At 54.4% G+C, this 16,921-nt stretch overlaps 2 protein-coding genes across 15 annotated transcripts in view; one reads left to right on the forward strand and one right to left on the reverse strand.

Moving 5' to 3' along the window:
* The first annotated feature begins 127 nt into the window (after nucleotides 1-127).
* On the forward strand, nucleotides 128-13,457 carry RELT (RELT TNF receptor). Of its 8 annotated transcripts, XM_080375576.1 has the most exons (12): nucleotides 128-1,938; nucleotides 3,913-3,970; nucleotides 4,188-4,283; nucleotides 5,107-5,196; nucleotides 5,283-5,455; nucleotides 5,540-5,625; nucleotides 5,895-6,128; nucleotides 6,301-6,381; nucleotides 6,467-6,548; nucleotides 6,634-6,816; nucleotides 6,907-6,992; nucleotides 9,823-13,457. In XM_080375576.1, exons 2-11 carry the CDS (start codon nucleotides 3,926-3,928, stop codon nucleotides 6,968-6,970), a joined length of 1,134 nt encoding a protein of 377 aa, XP_080231702.1. In that variant the 5' UTR covers nucleotides 128-1,938; nucleotides 3,913-3,925; the 3' UTR covers nucleotides 6,971-6,992; nucleotides 9,823-13,457. The 8 variants fall into 8 exon arrangements, with proteins under 8 accessions (XP_080231702.1, XP_080231704.1, XP_080231697.1 ...); XM_080375578.1 differs by lacking the exon at nucleotides 4,188-4,283; XM_080375571.1 differs by lacking the exon at nucleotides 128-1,938 and having other exon boundaries at nucleotides 2,579-3,970; nucleotides 4,188-4,360.
* The window catches only part of FAM168A (family with sequence similarity 168 member A), a 218,921-nt gene continuing 212,907 nt past the window's right edge, over nucleotides 10,908-16,921 (reverse strand). For 5 of the 7 annotated variants that reach the window (XM_080375592.1, XM_080375595.1, XM_080375591.1 and 2 more), the window contains one exon: nucleotides 10,908-16,043. The gene's annotated coding sequence lies outside the window, so the exon portion shown is untranslated. The remainder of the gene's footprint in view (nucleotides 16,044-16,921) is intronic. The other 2 variants (XR_013926065.1, XR_013926066.1) reach the window with 2 other exon arrangements.

The following is a 16,921-nucleotide window of genomic DNA, read 5'->3' on the forward strand; positions in this document are numbered from 1 at the left end:
CCGGCTGCTCGCTGTGTGCTCGGGGTTGGGGGGGATGAGCCCCGGTCCCCCCGCCGTTCCCCCGGCCGCTGCACCAGACTGGGGGGGGACACACACTGCTTTTGGGGCGTGGAGAAGATGGGCAGGGGGGGATGCGTTCGCTTGGGAAGGCGCCAACGAAGGAGGAAGCGTTAACCAACACCCCCGGGGACCGGCCGGAGGATGCCATTCAGCCAGGAACCTGCCTTGCTCTCCGGTTTCGTGTGTGCCTGCTTCGGGGGCGGGGGGGTCGCGGTGCTGTCACCCCCCCCCCTCCCTCGGGACCCCTGGCCACACCGCGGGACCACCCCAGGGACAATACGCCCGCGGTGTGTCCCCCACCCCGGGCCGCCCGCTAACCCGCTCGCTCCATCGCCAGCACCCAGATAGCTCTGTTTGTTTGTTTGTTTGTTTTAAATATATATATATTATATATATATAAACATCTTATTTATTTTGGGGTGGGGGGGTCAGGCACATTGTCACGTCGCTGCCAGTCCCTCTGCTTCAGCGCTGGGGGATTAAAACCATCCCGGTTCCTCACCCCGAGGCAGAGCTGGACACCAGTGGCCACGCAGGGATGCTGGTGGAGCGGGGGAACTGATGGGGGGGAATTGGGGGGTCCACATACCTCCCCCCCCCCCCCCCCCCCAGTCTCTATGATTCCCATGGGGAGTGGGATGAAAGTGCCAATGATGTTTGAAGCATCTTCTGGATGAGATCTTCACATTCCCCCACCAGACACCAGGGGTGTGCCCCCATCCCTAAACTGGGGTGACGGCAGCCAGGACCCTAAAAATGAGACTTTCCCAGACCATCACCCCCCCTCTCCCCAGATTTGCCCTTTTCCCCCTCATTTTCCTGCTCTCAGCTCAAGGTCCAGGAGAAGGCACCCTGTTGTCCCCATGGGAGAGGTGACAACAGGGGTGGTGAGGATGAGCCGGGGTGTCCCTGTGTCTGCACAGCAGGGTGGGTAAGGGGACTGCTGCGGTCCCACGTCCACCGGGGGCGGGGGTGGGGGTGGGGTACAATTGGGATGATGAAGCTATTTGGAGGGGGGAGTCGGGATTTTGGTCACTTGGGGACTCTGTCATTAAAGGTCACCCATGTCAGAATGAAGCCATCGTGGTCTTGTCCTTCACCTCAGGGGGTGGTGGTGGTGGGGTGCAGCTTGGGGGACCCACCGTCTATTGGGGACATTGCCTGTGATGAAGACCCCGGTGGGAGGAAGAGCCCTTGCCATGACTGGGGTGCAGTTACTCTCTCCGGGATAATGCCATGGGGGGATGTTGGAGGGAATTTGGAGTGGGGGTGGGGTGTCCCTCCCTTGTGCCATGGAGCACCGGGATGTGTCCCCCCCTGAGTGCCCCCAGGGGTGGTAGGACCACGTCACTGCACCAGCCCCCGGGGAGCACTAGGGGGGACACACACGGAGGGAGCACGAGACTTCCACGGGGGTGTCCCCAGGGTGGGAAAACTGTCCCCGGCGGAAGGGGGCAAGGTCAAGGTGGGGTGCGCTTTAGAAAGGAGGGTGCAGCACCCACGGGTGCCCCCTCGGGGCGCCCCTGGACAAGCCCATATGGGGCAAAAAAATATCTTTATTTTTACAGAATTCCCTGCTCGGTAGGTGCAAACCCGCCGCCATCTGATTTTTCCCCGTTTTTCCCCCAACCCCCACCACCGCAGCACCCCCGGACCCCGCCTGGCGCCGCCCGCAGTTCCCGCCGCTTCCGGCAGGTGGCGCTGTCCGCGGGGGGGGCTCAGCCGAGCCCGCCGCGCTGGGGCCAAGCGCGGGAAAGGGGGTGGGGCCCCGCCGGGTGACGTCAGAAAAGGGGCGGGGCGAGCGGTAACAGCGCGCCAGCGGGTTCATTCATAAGGAGCAGGCGCGCTCGGCTGGGCAGCCGTGCAGCGTGGGGACAGGTAAGGGGGGTGGCAGTGGCCCCGGCCGGGTTCCCCTTCCCCGGGGAGGGTCTTATCCCGAGCTGTGGGGGCGGGGGGCTCGGGTTACTTCGCCTTAAAGGGTTACCCCTCCTGGGGTTGGGGGATCTGGGTTGGGGGCTGCTGTAGCTTTGGGTTTATCGAGGGAGGGGGGACTGGTGCTTTTATGGGGTGTTTCCCCCCCACACCTTTGCAGTAAAAATGTGGGGGGGATTGGTTGCACCTTATTCCTCAGCAGGGGGGTGGGTGGGGGTGGGGGCTGTTCACCTTGGTGCTGCCTGGAGTGGGGTGCGGCGGCTGGAGCCCCCCGGGGTGGCTCTGGCTGCTGCCCAGCGAATGTAGGTTAAAATAATTGGGGGGAGGAGAGAAGTAGGTTACGGAAAACTCAGCGGCTGCTGCCTGGGAAAAGGGACAGTAACTGTGTCGCGTTGGGTTGGCTTTTTTTTGTCGTTTTGGTTTGGTTTTTTTTTGTTGTTTGCTGGTGCTGGAAAATCACGGGGCTCCCAGCCAGATACCTGCATCAGCTGGGCTGCTGTGGTGAGGGGCTGCACCCCAGAATGGAGCGGGGGGGTGCTGCTGCCTGGGCTTCGTGTGGCAGCGATGCCTCGGGGGTCGTTGGCATTGCTCAGCCACGGCTCGTGGTCCCCCAGCCACAGTAGGACCTGCCCATCCCCTTCCAAGGGCGTTGCCACTCCTTCCCTGGCAGAGCAGCACCCCAAACATCTCAGGGTGTCCCAAAGATGCTGCTATTAAAAGCTTAAATACCACTGCCCTGAAGGGCTGAAGTGTTTCAGGTTAGGCTTAAACTTGAGTTTTATTAGCTCTGGCTTGCACCAGTTCCACCCTCCCTCTGTAATTGTGGGGCATATGCCAAGTCCCAGGGGTGTCCCCATGGGGTCCCATTGGACTGGGACGATGCTTACTGGGGAGGTGGCATGTGGTGGAGCTCAGGCTGGCTGGGGTGATGGTGGCAGCTGGCTTGCCCCCCCCCCCCCCCCCCCCATGGTGTCCAGCTTGGCACAAGTGGTGCTAGTGAAGGCAGGACTTGATGGCTCTTGGTTTGGGGGTGCAGCTCCCCAGATGGGGAGAAGGGCTGATTGGCTTCAGGCTGGCACTCTGATGGGGTGCTCCCTTACTGGGAGCTACTGATAGGAACTGGAGCACGGAGGATGCTCATTTTTGGCCATGCCATCGTGTCCCAACCCATGTCCTATAATTAACTGGCTCTGCCCTGCTTGCCCCCCAGTGTCCCCCCTCCCACATGTAATTAGCTGCATCTCAGACTGATGATGCCAGTCACTAATTAGGAGAAACTCATCAGGCAAAGGCTGTAATGAAGCTCTGGTGTAGCTTTCACAGGGCCATGACAACCAGGGAAATTTCCATGTGGGTGGTAGAGGCTGGACCTGGGTTATTCTTTACACTTTCCTGCCTTCCCCTGTGTTGTAATAATTTATTTCAATTTTAACAATTAATTGCTGAGCCCAAAGAGGGGGGGGATGAGTCTGTGGGAAACACCTTTTGTTTTGCTTGACTTCTTTTTTCTTTTGCTGTTGTTGTTTTGTTTTTGTTTAAATGTTTATTTCTTTACTGACTTCATTTTGTTGTGGCAGATGCATAAGGCTTTTCTCCAGAGCAGGAAAAACTTTTATTTAATGGTTTTTAGCATGCTCTGCTCCTTCACCTGCTGCTTACGCTGTTGGTTCTGAATGCATTGCAGGATGGGTTCCACTCCAATTTGGGATGGAGTTGGGATCTGCGAGGGAAGGGGGGGGATGCTGGGCATCCTGTAAAACCACTAATAAAACTTTTTGGGTGATGGTGGAGGACTGCTGCTGCAGGGTATATTTAGGCAGATTCCTTGGAGGATCCCTATGGGGGGGAATAGGCCCCCCAGATTGCTTCTCTGCTGGGATTTTTCCCTGGATGATGACCCCAATGCTCCCCCTTGGGCAGGTCTGCGCTGGTGATGAGGAGGAACAGGATGCATTGGTGGCTTGTCATCGTCCTGGGGGTGAGTATGGCCTCATCCATCCCAGCCCTCTGCATCTCTGCTTTCAGCTCCTCTGATGCTTGAACCTGTGACAGCATCACCACCCCACAGCCACAGTAGGGCACCCCAAAATGTTTCCCACCTGGAAACTTGCAGCAGCTCAGCCCTGGGGAGATGCTCAGTTTGGGTTGAGGGGTTGGGTTTTTTTTTCTTCTTCCTCTTTTCTCCTTTGTTGAAGCTTCTTCCCTGGCAGGGGCTGATAGGGAATGCTACTTCCCCTGGAGCCACCGTGTTGCCCTGTGTCTGGGAGATGCTCTTCGGGTGGACCATGCAGGTAGCCCAGGGGCTGGGACTGCTCCCTTGGGGTGGCCTGGTCTGAGTGAGGGTCACCATGGGCTTGTGCTGGCTGTGGTGAGTTTGCCACCATCATGCCAATGGGGATGGGTTTGCATCTGTCATGGTGCATGCGATGGGGTTGCATCCATCAGGTCGCTAGTGATGCATTTGGTGGGATTGCATCTGCATCTGTCACATCTCCTGTGGCAGGTTGGTATCTGCCATGGCACACGCGATGCGTTTGGGTCCATCATGTCACTGGTGATGGGTGTGCATTGGCTGTGGCACATGCGATGGGTTTGTCACGTCGGTAGCGATGGGTTTGCATCCGCCATGGCACATGCATTGGGTTGCATCCATTGTACGCTGGGTTTGCATCTGCCATGGTGCATGTGCTGGGTTTGCATCTACCATGTGCCTTGTGATGGGTTTGCATCTGCTGTGGTGCATGCAACAGGTTTGCATCCGTTCTCACTGGTGAGAGGGGATTGCATTTGCTGTGGTGCCTGCGATGGGATTGCAACCATCGTGTCACTTGTGACAGGTTGACACCCACCATGGTGCAGGGGAAGGGTTTGCGTCCATCATGTTGTTGGTGATGGATTTGCATCTGCCATGGTACGTGTGATGGGATTGCACCCTTTGTGTTGCTTGTGATGGGATTGCACCTGCTGCGGTCCATGTGACAGTTGAGCATCCATCATGTCGCTTGTGATGGGTTCAGCTCTGTGTATCATCCGCACCAGATCTGCATTGCCACCAGGAGCAGTGGGAGAGCCAGAGTGGCCAGCGCTGAGCACTGCTCTTTGCTTCTCCTGCAGGTGCTGAGCCTGCCTGGCGTGGGGGCTGGGAGCTGTGGTCCCCGGGAGCGTGGGACACCGGGATGCCCGTCCGGACAGGAGCCCACTGGGGTAAGCTGTGCCCACCAGTGGCACATCCACTCTTGATGGAAGGTGCAGGATCTGGCCATTGCTCCCCTCCCTCTCCCTCCATGCAGGTGTGTGGCTCGGCGCAGGGTCCAGTGGGGACATGCCGAGCTTGCCCCCCTGGCACCTTCTCACCAGGGGATGTATCCTGCTCAGCTCACACCCACTGCCGGGCCAGGAACAGGATCCTGCTGGCACCGGGGACGGCAGTGACTGACAGCCGCTGCGGAGCCTGCCTGCCAGGGTGAGCCCTGCTCTGGGTGGGGGTGGGGGGATGCTTCGATGCTGCTCGTGGGCTGTATCCTGACTGTCCCCTCCCACCCTGCAGGTTTTACAGCCCTGAAGGGGAGAGGGAGCCCCAGGGCCGGTGCCTACGCTGTGCCACCGCTCCCCGCAGCACCCCGGGGTGCCCAGGTGGGTGCTTGGGTTGGAGGTGCCACCTCGGTTTGACGGGTGCTGAAAGAGCTTGTGCCAGTGTTCACCCTGGGGGTGCTGCAGGATGTGTCCCCCTCGAGACACAGTGTGGTGCCCTGGCTGGGATGTGGCAGCTGAGGACATCTCCACTCATAACATGAATGGCTTCTGCTTCCTTGGGGGCCAACCCAGCAGCTGGGGTCCTGGGGAAAATTTGATTTATTCCCAACAAAACCTCTCTCCGAGGCTGATCCAGTGCCTCCCCCCAGGCCACCGGCGAGCTCGCAGCCCTGAAACACTGGACTGGCCGGCAAGGACCAATGGGACACAGATGACCCTGATGGGTGAGGGAGAGGAGGAAGAGGCGGTGGCGGCGCAGGTGACCATGCTGACCATCGTCCTGGTCTTCTGCACCATGGGGTTGTTGGGCATCCTGGTGTGCAATGTGCTGAAGAAGACTGGTTACTGCACTGCCAGCAAGGACCCCCAGCCTGATGGCACTGGTGAGCCCTGGTTGTGCCGTGAGCACCTTTCAGTGATCCCACAGCCATCTCGCCTCACTCAGCCCATCCCCATGGCTTCTGGTCCTTATTGTCACAGAGCATCCCGCATGTCCTTTGGGAGGCGGGGGGGTTCATCCCTCATCACTGAATCCCCTTCAACTTCTGCCTCCAGGTCCCAGCTCCATCTACCAGCTGGAGGATGCCAACGAGGACACCATTGGGATGCTGGTGCGGTTGATCACTGAGAAGAAAGGTCAGGGGGGGTCCCTGGGGTGTGTCTATGTGACATGGGCTGGATCCCTGTGACCAACCTCCCTTCGGTGTCCCCCCACCCACAGAAAACGCTGCAGCGCTGGAGCAGCTGCTGAAGGAGCATCATGGCCAACAGCCAATGCCACCAGGCTGCACCCCCCTGAATAAGTAAGTCACCCCCACAAGGTGGCACTGAGGAACCCCCAGGGTGGGACCAAGGCCATGCTGATGGCATCTCCCTGCCCCTTTCCAGGCTGCACCTCCTGCCTCAGTTTCCCCCCTCCTGCTGGCATCAGCACCTCCACACCATCCAGGGTCCAGCCCCCTGCACCCGCTGCTGCCAGAAGTGGCCTGAAGTGCTGCCACTGCTCAATGCCACCAAGGTCCCCAAACCCAAGGGGTGTCCCAGGGAAGTGCCCATCCTCTCCGTTGGCAGGTAAGCTGGGACACGCACCCCCCCAGCATGTCCCCTGTGCCTCTCTCTGGGGTGGGGACAGGCTGATGTGATGTGTCTACCCCGCAAAAGGTTTCAGGTGTCCCAGGTCCCTGAGATGAGGAGCGAAGCGGGGGGCGACCCCCCTGGTCATTGAGAAGCACCGATGGCCCCCTGAGGTGAGGAGGTGTGGAGGGATGGTGGTGGGGAGCTGCTGGGGATTGGTCCGGGGCGGGGGGGGGAAAAACAGGGCTTTGGGAGACTGGAGGATAGAGGGTTGGGGCTGAAGCCTAATGAGGGCATCTGGTGATTTGTGAGGGTGGATCAGCCTGTGGCCCCAAAGCCTCCTCCAGCATCTGGGAGACTTAAACTTCAAAAATTGAGCCTGAAGGGGTTTGCCCCCTTCTTACTCCTACCCACCCCTGCGTTTAAGGTGCTATAGGGGGTTATGGGGTGGGTGCTGGTGCAAAGGGGTGCTGCAAAGGCACAGTGCTGGGGGGTGTGTGTGTGTGGGGGGGGTGTTCTGCAGCAGCCAGCGCTTTAAGATGCCCCCACTCCCTACATATGTGCACGCTGACATATGGCTACACCTATATACACCCCTGTAGCATACTAAAAGCACATATGCAAACCCCTATACAACACACTTACATATACTGACACGTGTAGTCATACCCCATATATGCAGAAAAGGCTGCACATGTGTATGTGCACTTAGACATGTGCATGCACCTATACACCCCCCCAAAGCCATCCATAAAGTAGGACACTCAGAGGGGACACCAGGGCAGGACAGAGGGGGGTGTCACACACAGCAGGGTGCTGTGAGCTTGTGACAGCGCCTGGCACGGGGTGACACAGCCAAGGGGCTGCTGTGTGACTCATGGGCAGCTGCACAGGCACACGTGCCCACGCACATGCATGCACCCAGCTTGCAACAGGCACTGCTGCACACAGCTGTGCTGGCAGCCACGAATGCCAGTGCATGGAAATTGTGTGCATGCAAACATGTGCACATATTGCTGCACATGTGCACATGTTCATCTGTTCACATGTGCACATGCAAACCTAACTCTGCATGCATACATGTGTGCACATCTAAGTACACATGCACACAAGGATGTACCTGGAGCTCTCTAAGTGTGCACACACATGCAGAGATGTGTACACATGTACTTCACACATGTATGCATGAACATGTGCATAAATGCACATGTGAACCCACCTCTGCACACATAAATATATGCATCTATGTATGTGCATACATGTATGCAGTCATGCACATATGCAAACACACCCACACTTGCACGTGGAGCTCTTAAGTGTGCATGTGTCCTGTGCACACACTGCTGCATGTGCAGAGGCACAAACACATGCATAAATGCGTGTGCAAACTCATCTCTGCATGCATGCACATGCACACATGTCTGTGCAGCCATATGCACATACAAACACATACAGAGCTCTGTGCATACACACATGTGCACCACACCTGTTCACATATCACTGCACAGGCAAACATATGCATGGATGAACATGTGCACATGCAAACCCATTGCACACATACACATGCTAGCAGACAGCTCAGTGTGCCTGCACATGCACACAGATGTGCATGACACTTGTTAACATGCTGCTGCACATGCACCTGCATATGCAAACCCATCTCTGCACACATACATAAATGTGTGCACACACCTGCACACACATGTAAACATGCCCATGCACTTACACATGCATGTACACACATGGATGTGCACCTGTTCACATGCTGCTGGATGCACATGTACACATATGCACAGAAATTTACATAAATGCACATGGAACCCCACCTCTGCACATACATGTGTGCCTGTGTACATGCACACATATGTATGAGGTCACATGCATGCAAACAGACACACACTTGCGTATGGAGCTTTGTAAGTGTGTGCATCACACTGCTGCACATGCACACACATATGCATGGACGAACACATGCATGAATGCACATGCAAACCCACCCCTGCATGCATACACTATGTGTATGCAGACCTACACATGTGCAAGCATGCACATGTGCTCCAATGCAAGCACACAGAGGTGTGTATATGACAACTGTTTACATGCTGCTGCACATACAAGCATGCATGGTTGAACATGTGCATATGCACATGCAAACCCACCTCTGCATGCATACACATTTACATATGCAGTCACACTCATGCTTGCACGTGGAGCTCTAGAAGTGTGTGCCCACACAGATGTGCACACAACACCTGTTCACACAGTTGTGCATGCAAATGTAGACACAAACATGTTGATAAATGCCTGTGCAAGCCCACCTCTGCATGCATGTATACACGCATGCACACAGATGTATGCAGTCATGCACAGATGCAAATACACTTGCACATAGAGCTCTGCAAGTATGCACATGTGCACACATGCATCTATTTGCATGCCACTGCATGTGCACAGAGGACAAATGTGTGCATAAATGCACATGCATCTACCTCTGCAGGCACATGTGTGCCTATGCATGCACATGCACACACACATCCATACACACATGCAGTCATGCATGCATGTGAACACACCCACGCTTGCACTGAGCCTGCCCAGCTGGTGACAGTCATGGTCAGTGCTCAGTGCACCCCCCAGCGCCTGCAGGGGACATCCTGGTCATTGTCCCCTACACCTCCCCTCGCCCCAGGCTGTCCCCAGCCCCTCGGGGGTGCCTTGACCCTGATGAGCTTATGGCCAAATCCTGCAGGACCTCAGCATCCTTATGGAGGGCCTGGACCAGCTGCTGCAGGTGGGGACAGCTGGGGGTGTGGGGACAACCTGGGTGGCTGCCCTTGGCAGGAGGAGTTGTCCCCTCCAACATGGGATGTCCCAGGACAGTGACAGCCCCCACGGGTGTTGGCCCAGGGAGTGACACTTGGAGTGGCTCCTGCCACCTTGGGTGGTGCGAAGGGCCTGATACAGCCTCAGCCAGAGGACTGGTCCATCCCTTGTCCTCCACAGCTGGCACCTAGCCTGAGGGCTGCCTTGGGGTCATGGTGACACCCATGAAGACCCCATGGAGGGGACAGAGGACATTGGGCACTGTGAGAAAGCCCGTCCCACCTGGAGCCATGAAATGCTGGAAGTGGCAGCTTGGCTTCCTGCTCCAAGGTGTCCACTGGCAGCACAGCAAATCCAGTGTCTTGCCCAGCTGGTGAGATGAGATTCCCTGTCCCTGAGGTCTAGTGGTGGCCTGATGGAGAGCATCTCTGGGAGCCATGACGCTGGAGCACAGCTCTACTGGAGGCACCATGCAACGGAGGGCATTGCATGGCCAGGATGCTGTTTCATGGTCACCTTCTGGGTCTCTTCAGCTGAAGCCCCTTCAGCAACATCATGAGCTTGATTCCCCTCCATCACCAGGTGCCAGCACTCAACATCGCCGGCCGATGACTGGCTCTGGATCATGGGACAACTCCCACCTTACCAACAACCCAACAGGGGCATGGGTTGCTCTGGCCAAAGCTGGCTCCTGCATCCTCCATCTAAAGTCCCAATCAGCCCAGAACAGTGGTGGTGATGCTCACCATGATGATCACACACTTGTCTTTCTATAGAAGCTGTTTCTATATATCACGTTGGCTTGGCCACGTTGGGGGTCAGTGGGACAACCCACCCAAGTTTGGGTTGGAGACCACCGAGCTGCACCACCAACCTAGAAATGGGCATATGGCCAGTCCCCTTCACTCCTCCATGTCACCACACCAAAAAAACAACCACCAAAACCCTCTCGGGCTCTTTTATTTATTTTTTTTTTTTCTGGAAACATTTTAATAGTTATCGAATGTTCTACATCTTACAGTAAATATCGTACAGTTACAAACTCTTGGCTGAAATCTGTCAGGGAGATCACAACCTGAACTTCAGAACCAAAACCAGAACAGAAAACAAACAGAAAAAAACCCCAAATTTACACTTCAGATGGACAAACCGAGGCTGTGGGGCTTTCCAGCGCATCAGTTCAAGGCCATGTTCCCTACACACCTTTGAGACTTAGACTTGGAAGACATGGTTACTCTTGGTTTAAAATTTCTTTTTTCTTGGGGTTTTTTCTTTTTTTGGTATTTATTTTTTTCTGAAGAGATCCAATAATACCTAAAACCAAGCTGGCCTGGTGGTCGAAATGAATTAAGAAATTAATTACGTAGAAAGAGGGGTAGGAGCGCAGCGTGGGTTTGCTCCGTGCTATGGGGACGGGAGGTCTGGGTGCTCCTGACCCCGCTGCCTCATGTTTGCCTTCCTCCCTGTGCTTCCCCGTGGCTGCTGGCCCTACAAATCCCTCCCCACCCAGCACCCTGATCCTGAACCCCCTTCACCCCGGGAAAAACCCAGCTCCATCCCTTGCAGGAGGATGCAGCCATGCTGCAGGTGGCCACGTTGCATCAGGATTTTTCGCTACGAACAGCACGACTGAGCTTTTCCAACTGGGAACTGCTGCTGTTAAATCACATATTTTGCTATTCCTGCTTTGCAAACATCCCCGTAACAGGTTATTTTACCTGCTTATTGGTGAATCTGTGAGTGCCACAGTGCAACATGCTGGAGGAATGCCTTTTCCAAGCTCTCCTCCCTCCCAGACTCATAAACAGGCTTTATTTTCCTTTTTTTTTTTTTTTTTTCCTATGGGAATGTTAGCAAACGACAGAGAAAATACCTGGAGCCTGATCCTGCCGGCAGCCCCGGTGGGCTCAGGAGCCAGCTCGGCACTCGCGGCAAAGCAAAGGGAGGGTGGGCAGAGGGTCACCACATTTTGGGGATGACAGATGAAGGGTCTGAAAATACTGACAAAAAAAACCCCAAAAAAACAAACCAACAAAAAAACCTGGATTTATGGGTATCCAGTGGCTCTTCTTATTGCTATTGTCGGCTGGTTGGGTTTTCCTATCGAAAATAAACTTCCAAATGTGGGGTTTTTTTAATCCCTCTAAGAAAGCAAGATCTGATATCACACCCTCAGGCTAGAGACCACATCATCCCAAACCCTCTGCGGGATGCGTGATGGGGAGGGGAGGGAGGGGGTGGCAGGGAGGCGGGGGGTCTCTCTGGGAAGGACCCTATTCAGCGGGATGCCAGTGGCTGGGGGAAAACCTGATACTCTGAAACGCCCCTGATGAAAACCACCCCCATAAATATTTTTTATGGTCATTACATCTTAAAACTGCAAAAAGCTGCACGGGGTTATTATTATTCAGAAAATACAGGAACAAATCCTTGCCCAGAGGGTTCAGCCGCTTGGGAGGCGTGATGGGTACAGGCTCCAAGGGGCTTGCTCGGGTTGGGGGCCACCACCACTATTAATACCCCCCCCCCAATCTTACATTACAGATCGTGTTTTAAAGCAAAGATAACGGTAGGGATGGGTTAATGGTCATCAGAGTGGCTTAAGAGTTATTCTTCCTCTTTAGCTGGAATTTTAATCTCCAAGAGACCTCGAAGTTCTGCTAAGGATGGCTTAACACCCCACCCCCCCTTCCCCACTAACACCCGGCGTGATCCTTTGTGTGGGAAACCCTTTTCCTTAACCAAGGTCAGCAAAGCTTTGCTGGAGTGAAATATTTGAGAAGTTGGTGGCCCCCATCAGTGTCCCCCCTGGCAAGAGAGGCCCCCACCAGGCTGTGACCTCCCCAGGACCTTCACTTAAGCCATGACTTGACCAAGGAAAGGGCTTGGGACCATGGGCTTTCCTCCCATCCCTCTATCTACCCAAAAACCTACATCCCTCCATGGGGAAGGGGACAGGGCTGCAGGTCACTGCTGACATGAGCCGGGGGCATCAAGCCCCACATCCCCATGCAGTGACAGGGAGCATCTCCCCACCACCACGGCCCCATGAAGCCACCTTGGGAAGGAACTACCCAAGCCTGGAGCCACGTGGTGGCCCCAGATCCATGTGGCAGCCCTCCAACCATGCAGCGCTCCAAGCCTAAATGCAACGCTGGTTGCCAAATGTGCTCACCAACCCCCCTGCCCAACAGACAGCCAATATTTCACCTCTCCACAGCGTGGCTGAGTTCATTTCTGCCCGGACATAATGCGATGAGGAGCATCGGATCCGTTACTGATCCAAGGAATTCAAACTAAACCGCCCCACGTCGGATCTCACACAGCGGTAACTAACACCGGGTGATCCTCCCTGGTCAGCTCCTGGAGCTTCCCACCCCACCTCTACCGTTTTCCTTCCTTTGAGGAGAAAGCCCAGCATCTCCTTCCCAGCCGTGGGTGTTTTAGCAGTCGCTCCTAAAGCTGTTGAGGGTGAAGGGTGCCCAGGCCAGCGGTAGGATGGTGGCTGCTGGGATGGGTCCCCCTCTGCAGAGCCCGGGCTGGGACAGCAAAGCTGGTGGGACCCCGCACGTTGCAGAGCCACGACAGTGCCTGGAGCTTAACTCTAGCTACGGTTCAAAACTGGTAAGACAGCTCCTAACACACAACAGTGAGAGCAAAAAAGGGTTAATTGGGAGGTCCTAAATTCCTGTGATCTGTTGAGGTGGGGTTTTTTTGGCCCAGGTTTAACCGTAGCACGCTACAAACCATGGAAGGATGATGCAGTGTTGTTATTTCCAAACGTCCTGTTGCCCTTTACGTGGTAACCCTTGGCTTCACCAAACTGAACAAGGCAACCCTCTGATTATTGACACTTTTTTTTTTCTTTTTTCCTTATCTTTTCCTTTTATATGAACCCAAAGTGTGACCCCAAGTACTACATGGGAGAAAACCACCTTCCCCAGCCACAGTGTTGGTGTTCAGTCTTCACTCACTATGTTCTCCTTGAGTTTGGGAAGGTCAACCAGAGCTCTGACAGATTTCCTTGAAAACCAGAAGAACCAACCAAATGACCCCCATACAGAAGCACCAACCATCAACCTGACAAACCACCCAGGACCAACCAGCGGTAGGAAAAGTCCTCTTGGGTCCCTAAGCTTGTTTCTCCCCATTTGGACCATGCTCATTGGAAGGAGCTTCAGTAGCTCCTCCGAACGGCAGAAGAAGCCAAGCTGGAAGACACCATCAAAGAGTGAGGAGGTCTCACCCCGGTGCCAACAACTAGTCACTTTGCTCCTCTGAAAGACCCTCCAGCCTGACCTCTACACCACCATGTCCCAGTCAAGGTGACCCTCCAGTGCTGGTCTCCACTGCCCTCACCTCCGTCTGGAGATGTGATCCAGGCATGACTAAAGTCAAACAAACCAGCAGAGACATCTGGGCACTGACTCAACACCACGCATGGGTTGGAGGGATTCTCACCCACATCTCCTAACCTGACCTCCTGAAAGGCTCTGGACATCTCCTAACCCGACCTCCTCAAAGGCTCTGGATTTGGTCCGTTGTGACAGCCTCAGAGCCCAAGAGATGTGGGAGCTGCAAACACGCCGCTGAGTGCATGTAACTCTTTTGGCACGCTTGAGGGAAAAATCAAAAACATGGTGATGTTTTTGTCTTAGGAAGAAAAGAAAAAGAATAAAAACCTTATTTCTATGCTGCGTTTAGTGATAAGAATTTTAAAATAAACTGGCTGCAAGCATTGTCTGTGAATACGAACTCTCTGCTGCCCTCAAGACAACTTATTGCTCTACTTGGACACCCCAAGGTAGGAAGTCATTGACTGCAGTCAGCTTCATGTCCTTGTGCCCTTGGGTAAGCCAAAACCCCCAGAAATTACCCCAATCCCCACAGCCTCTGCGTGCCTGTTGCCTCCCAGCCCCGTCCACGTCAGCTGTGGATCACCTTCCTTGCTCTTGCCTTTTCTCAGGTGCCTTCCCAGGAGGAAGGCGACATGTTTATTGCTATTGCTTCCTCCTCCCCCTACCTTCTCCCCACTCACCAAGCAGAGCAGCCAGACATCGTCTCCCTCTCCGGCCTTTCTCTATGGAGCTGGGATTTGTGCTTGGATGAACATTTCTCCTGGAAGTCTCTGAGCCCAGCTGTATCCCAAAGAAGCAGGGGCAGGGCACCTTAACTGCCACGAAGGTGTCGCAGTTTGGTCTCAGCCCTGCCAATGACACAGGTGTAAAGTGAAGCCACCATTGTCCTCCTCACCCTGCCTCAAAGACTCCTCTATCAACCAGCTGCCCTCTTTATCCACACCACCAGACTCTGGAGAAGTTCTTGAGACCAACACTCTGGATGTGGAGAAGCCCTTCAGACCAACCTCTGGACCTGGAGAAGCTCTTCAGACCAACACTCTGGACCTGGAGAAGCTCTTCAGACCAACACTCTGGACCTGGAGAAGCTCTTCAGACCAACCCTTGGACATCTCCTTGCTTCCTTCAACAGCCACCCGGCACATCTCTGCCTGCAAACGGTAGCCATGCAAGGAAAGAGCTACTTCCACCTCACGCAGCCCCAGGATGCGGCTGATGGGGAGCATCTCATTTGCCCAAGAGATGCAAGATGCTACCAGGGCACACATCTCTCTGCTGCTCGCTTCCTACCATGCAAGATCCGTTTGCCCAGTTGGAAAAAGCAGACCAAAGACCCAATGGTGACCAGTCCTCCTACCTCCTAAGACAAGTGTGTTACATCACTAATTATATTTATATTCTCTTACTCCTACAAAAGAAGGGATGAGTTCAGAATTTCACTGCAGATAATGGATTTATAATCTATCACGACAGCTATCTGGAAGACACCAATTTTCTTGTAATATGTTATGGAAGATTAAATAATTTATATTATTCAACTAAAAATACCCAAACCAAATCGGAATAAGCCTGCCTACCAGCGCTGTGCTTTTCACATAGTACCCTGAACATCAACCACTCTTACTAGCCAAAGAGAATCTAGGCTCTCGTCAACAACAACGACAACAGAAAAATAACGAAAAGAACCCAAACAAACAAGAAGTGGGGGATCTTTGCACCACTCGGCTGGGCAATGCTGGAAAAGTGAATATTCTGAGCTTTCAAATGATAGGACCAAAGAGAGAACTTTACTATTGCTCAGTGTCAGTATGTGTGTTACACAATTTATGTGGGTTGGGGAGGAGGAAGGGGGAGAGGAAAAAAAAAAAGAGGCAGAAGATTAGAAAAAGCAGCTTTTACAAAAACCACTAAAGAATGCATAAAGTGACCCTTGCACTTTTTTTTTTTTTCTTTTGTTCTTGCAAACAGACGAGGTGCTGCAGTACAGCGGCCACAGCACCGATGTAAGACTTGTGTAGTTGCATACAATGTTTGACTCCGGATCTGGAAAAAAGCAAATATATGAAAAACAAGGAGTTAGAAACAAGCAGCGCAGGACCAGACAGGGCTGTTCTCCTCTCCTCTGCACCCCTGCGTCGCGTGCAGGAAATACAGCTGATGCGTATGTGATTTAGCCATCCCTCATGCCGCCCTGCAGGCAATGTCTTGGGCAAAAGGCTGAGAAAGCACCAGCTCTCCGGTGGTATCCAATGCACGGGATTAAAAACATGCAGAAGGGATGCTCTCTGCTAATTGCACAACAATTTATCATGGGCAGGATTAGCCCAGCGTAATGTATGCAGCAAGGACAGATTTCAGATAACCCCCTGGGCTGCATGAGATCTGTGCTGCCTCCCAGTTCAGCATCATGTGTTCCCATCAGCAGTGCTGCCTGTTAATTGGGCATGATGGACCAAGGGCTCCAGCAACACGCGGAGGGCATTTAAGCAAGCAGCTGGGATTTCTGGGATCCTGAGCACAACAGGAACCTGCAGCCGGTTGCAGGCTGCTGCACACAACCCCGGTGCTAATGAACGGGCAGGGTGCAGGCAGCTGCATGCAGCCCCAGTGCTAATGAACTGGACAATCTCCCAGCATGTTTTAGCAGGGAGAAAAAAACACATCCAAGCGGTATAAAAGATGGGGAGGGACTCTTTCATCAGGGAGTGTAGTGATAGGACAAGGGGTGATGGCTTCAAACTGAAAGAGGGGGGATTTAGATTAGATATTGGGAAGAAACCCTTCCCCGTGAGGGCGGCGAGGCACTGGCCCAGGCTGCCCAGAGCAGCTGTGGGTGCCCCATCCCTGGCAGGGCTCAAGGCCAGGCTGGACGGGGCTGGGAGCAGCCTGGGCTGGGGGGAGGGGGCCCTGCCCCTGGCGGG

This window comes from Falco punctatus (assembly GCF_963210335.1).
Source record: "Falco punctatus genome assembly, chromosome: 2".
In the NCBI taxonomy this organism is placed as follows: domain Eukaryota; kingdom Metazoa; phylum Chordata; class Aves; order Falconiformes; family Falconidae; genus Falco; species Falco punctatus.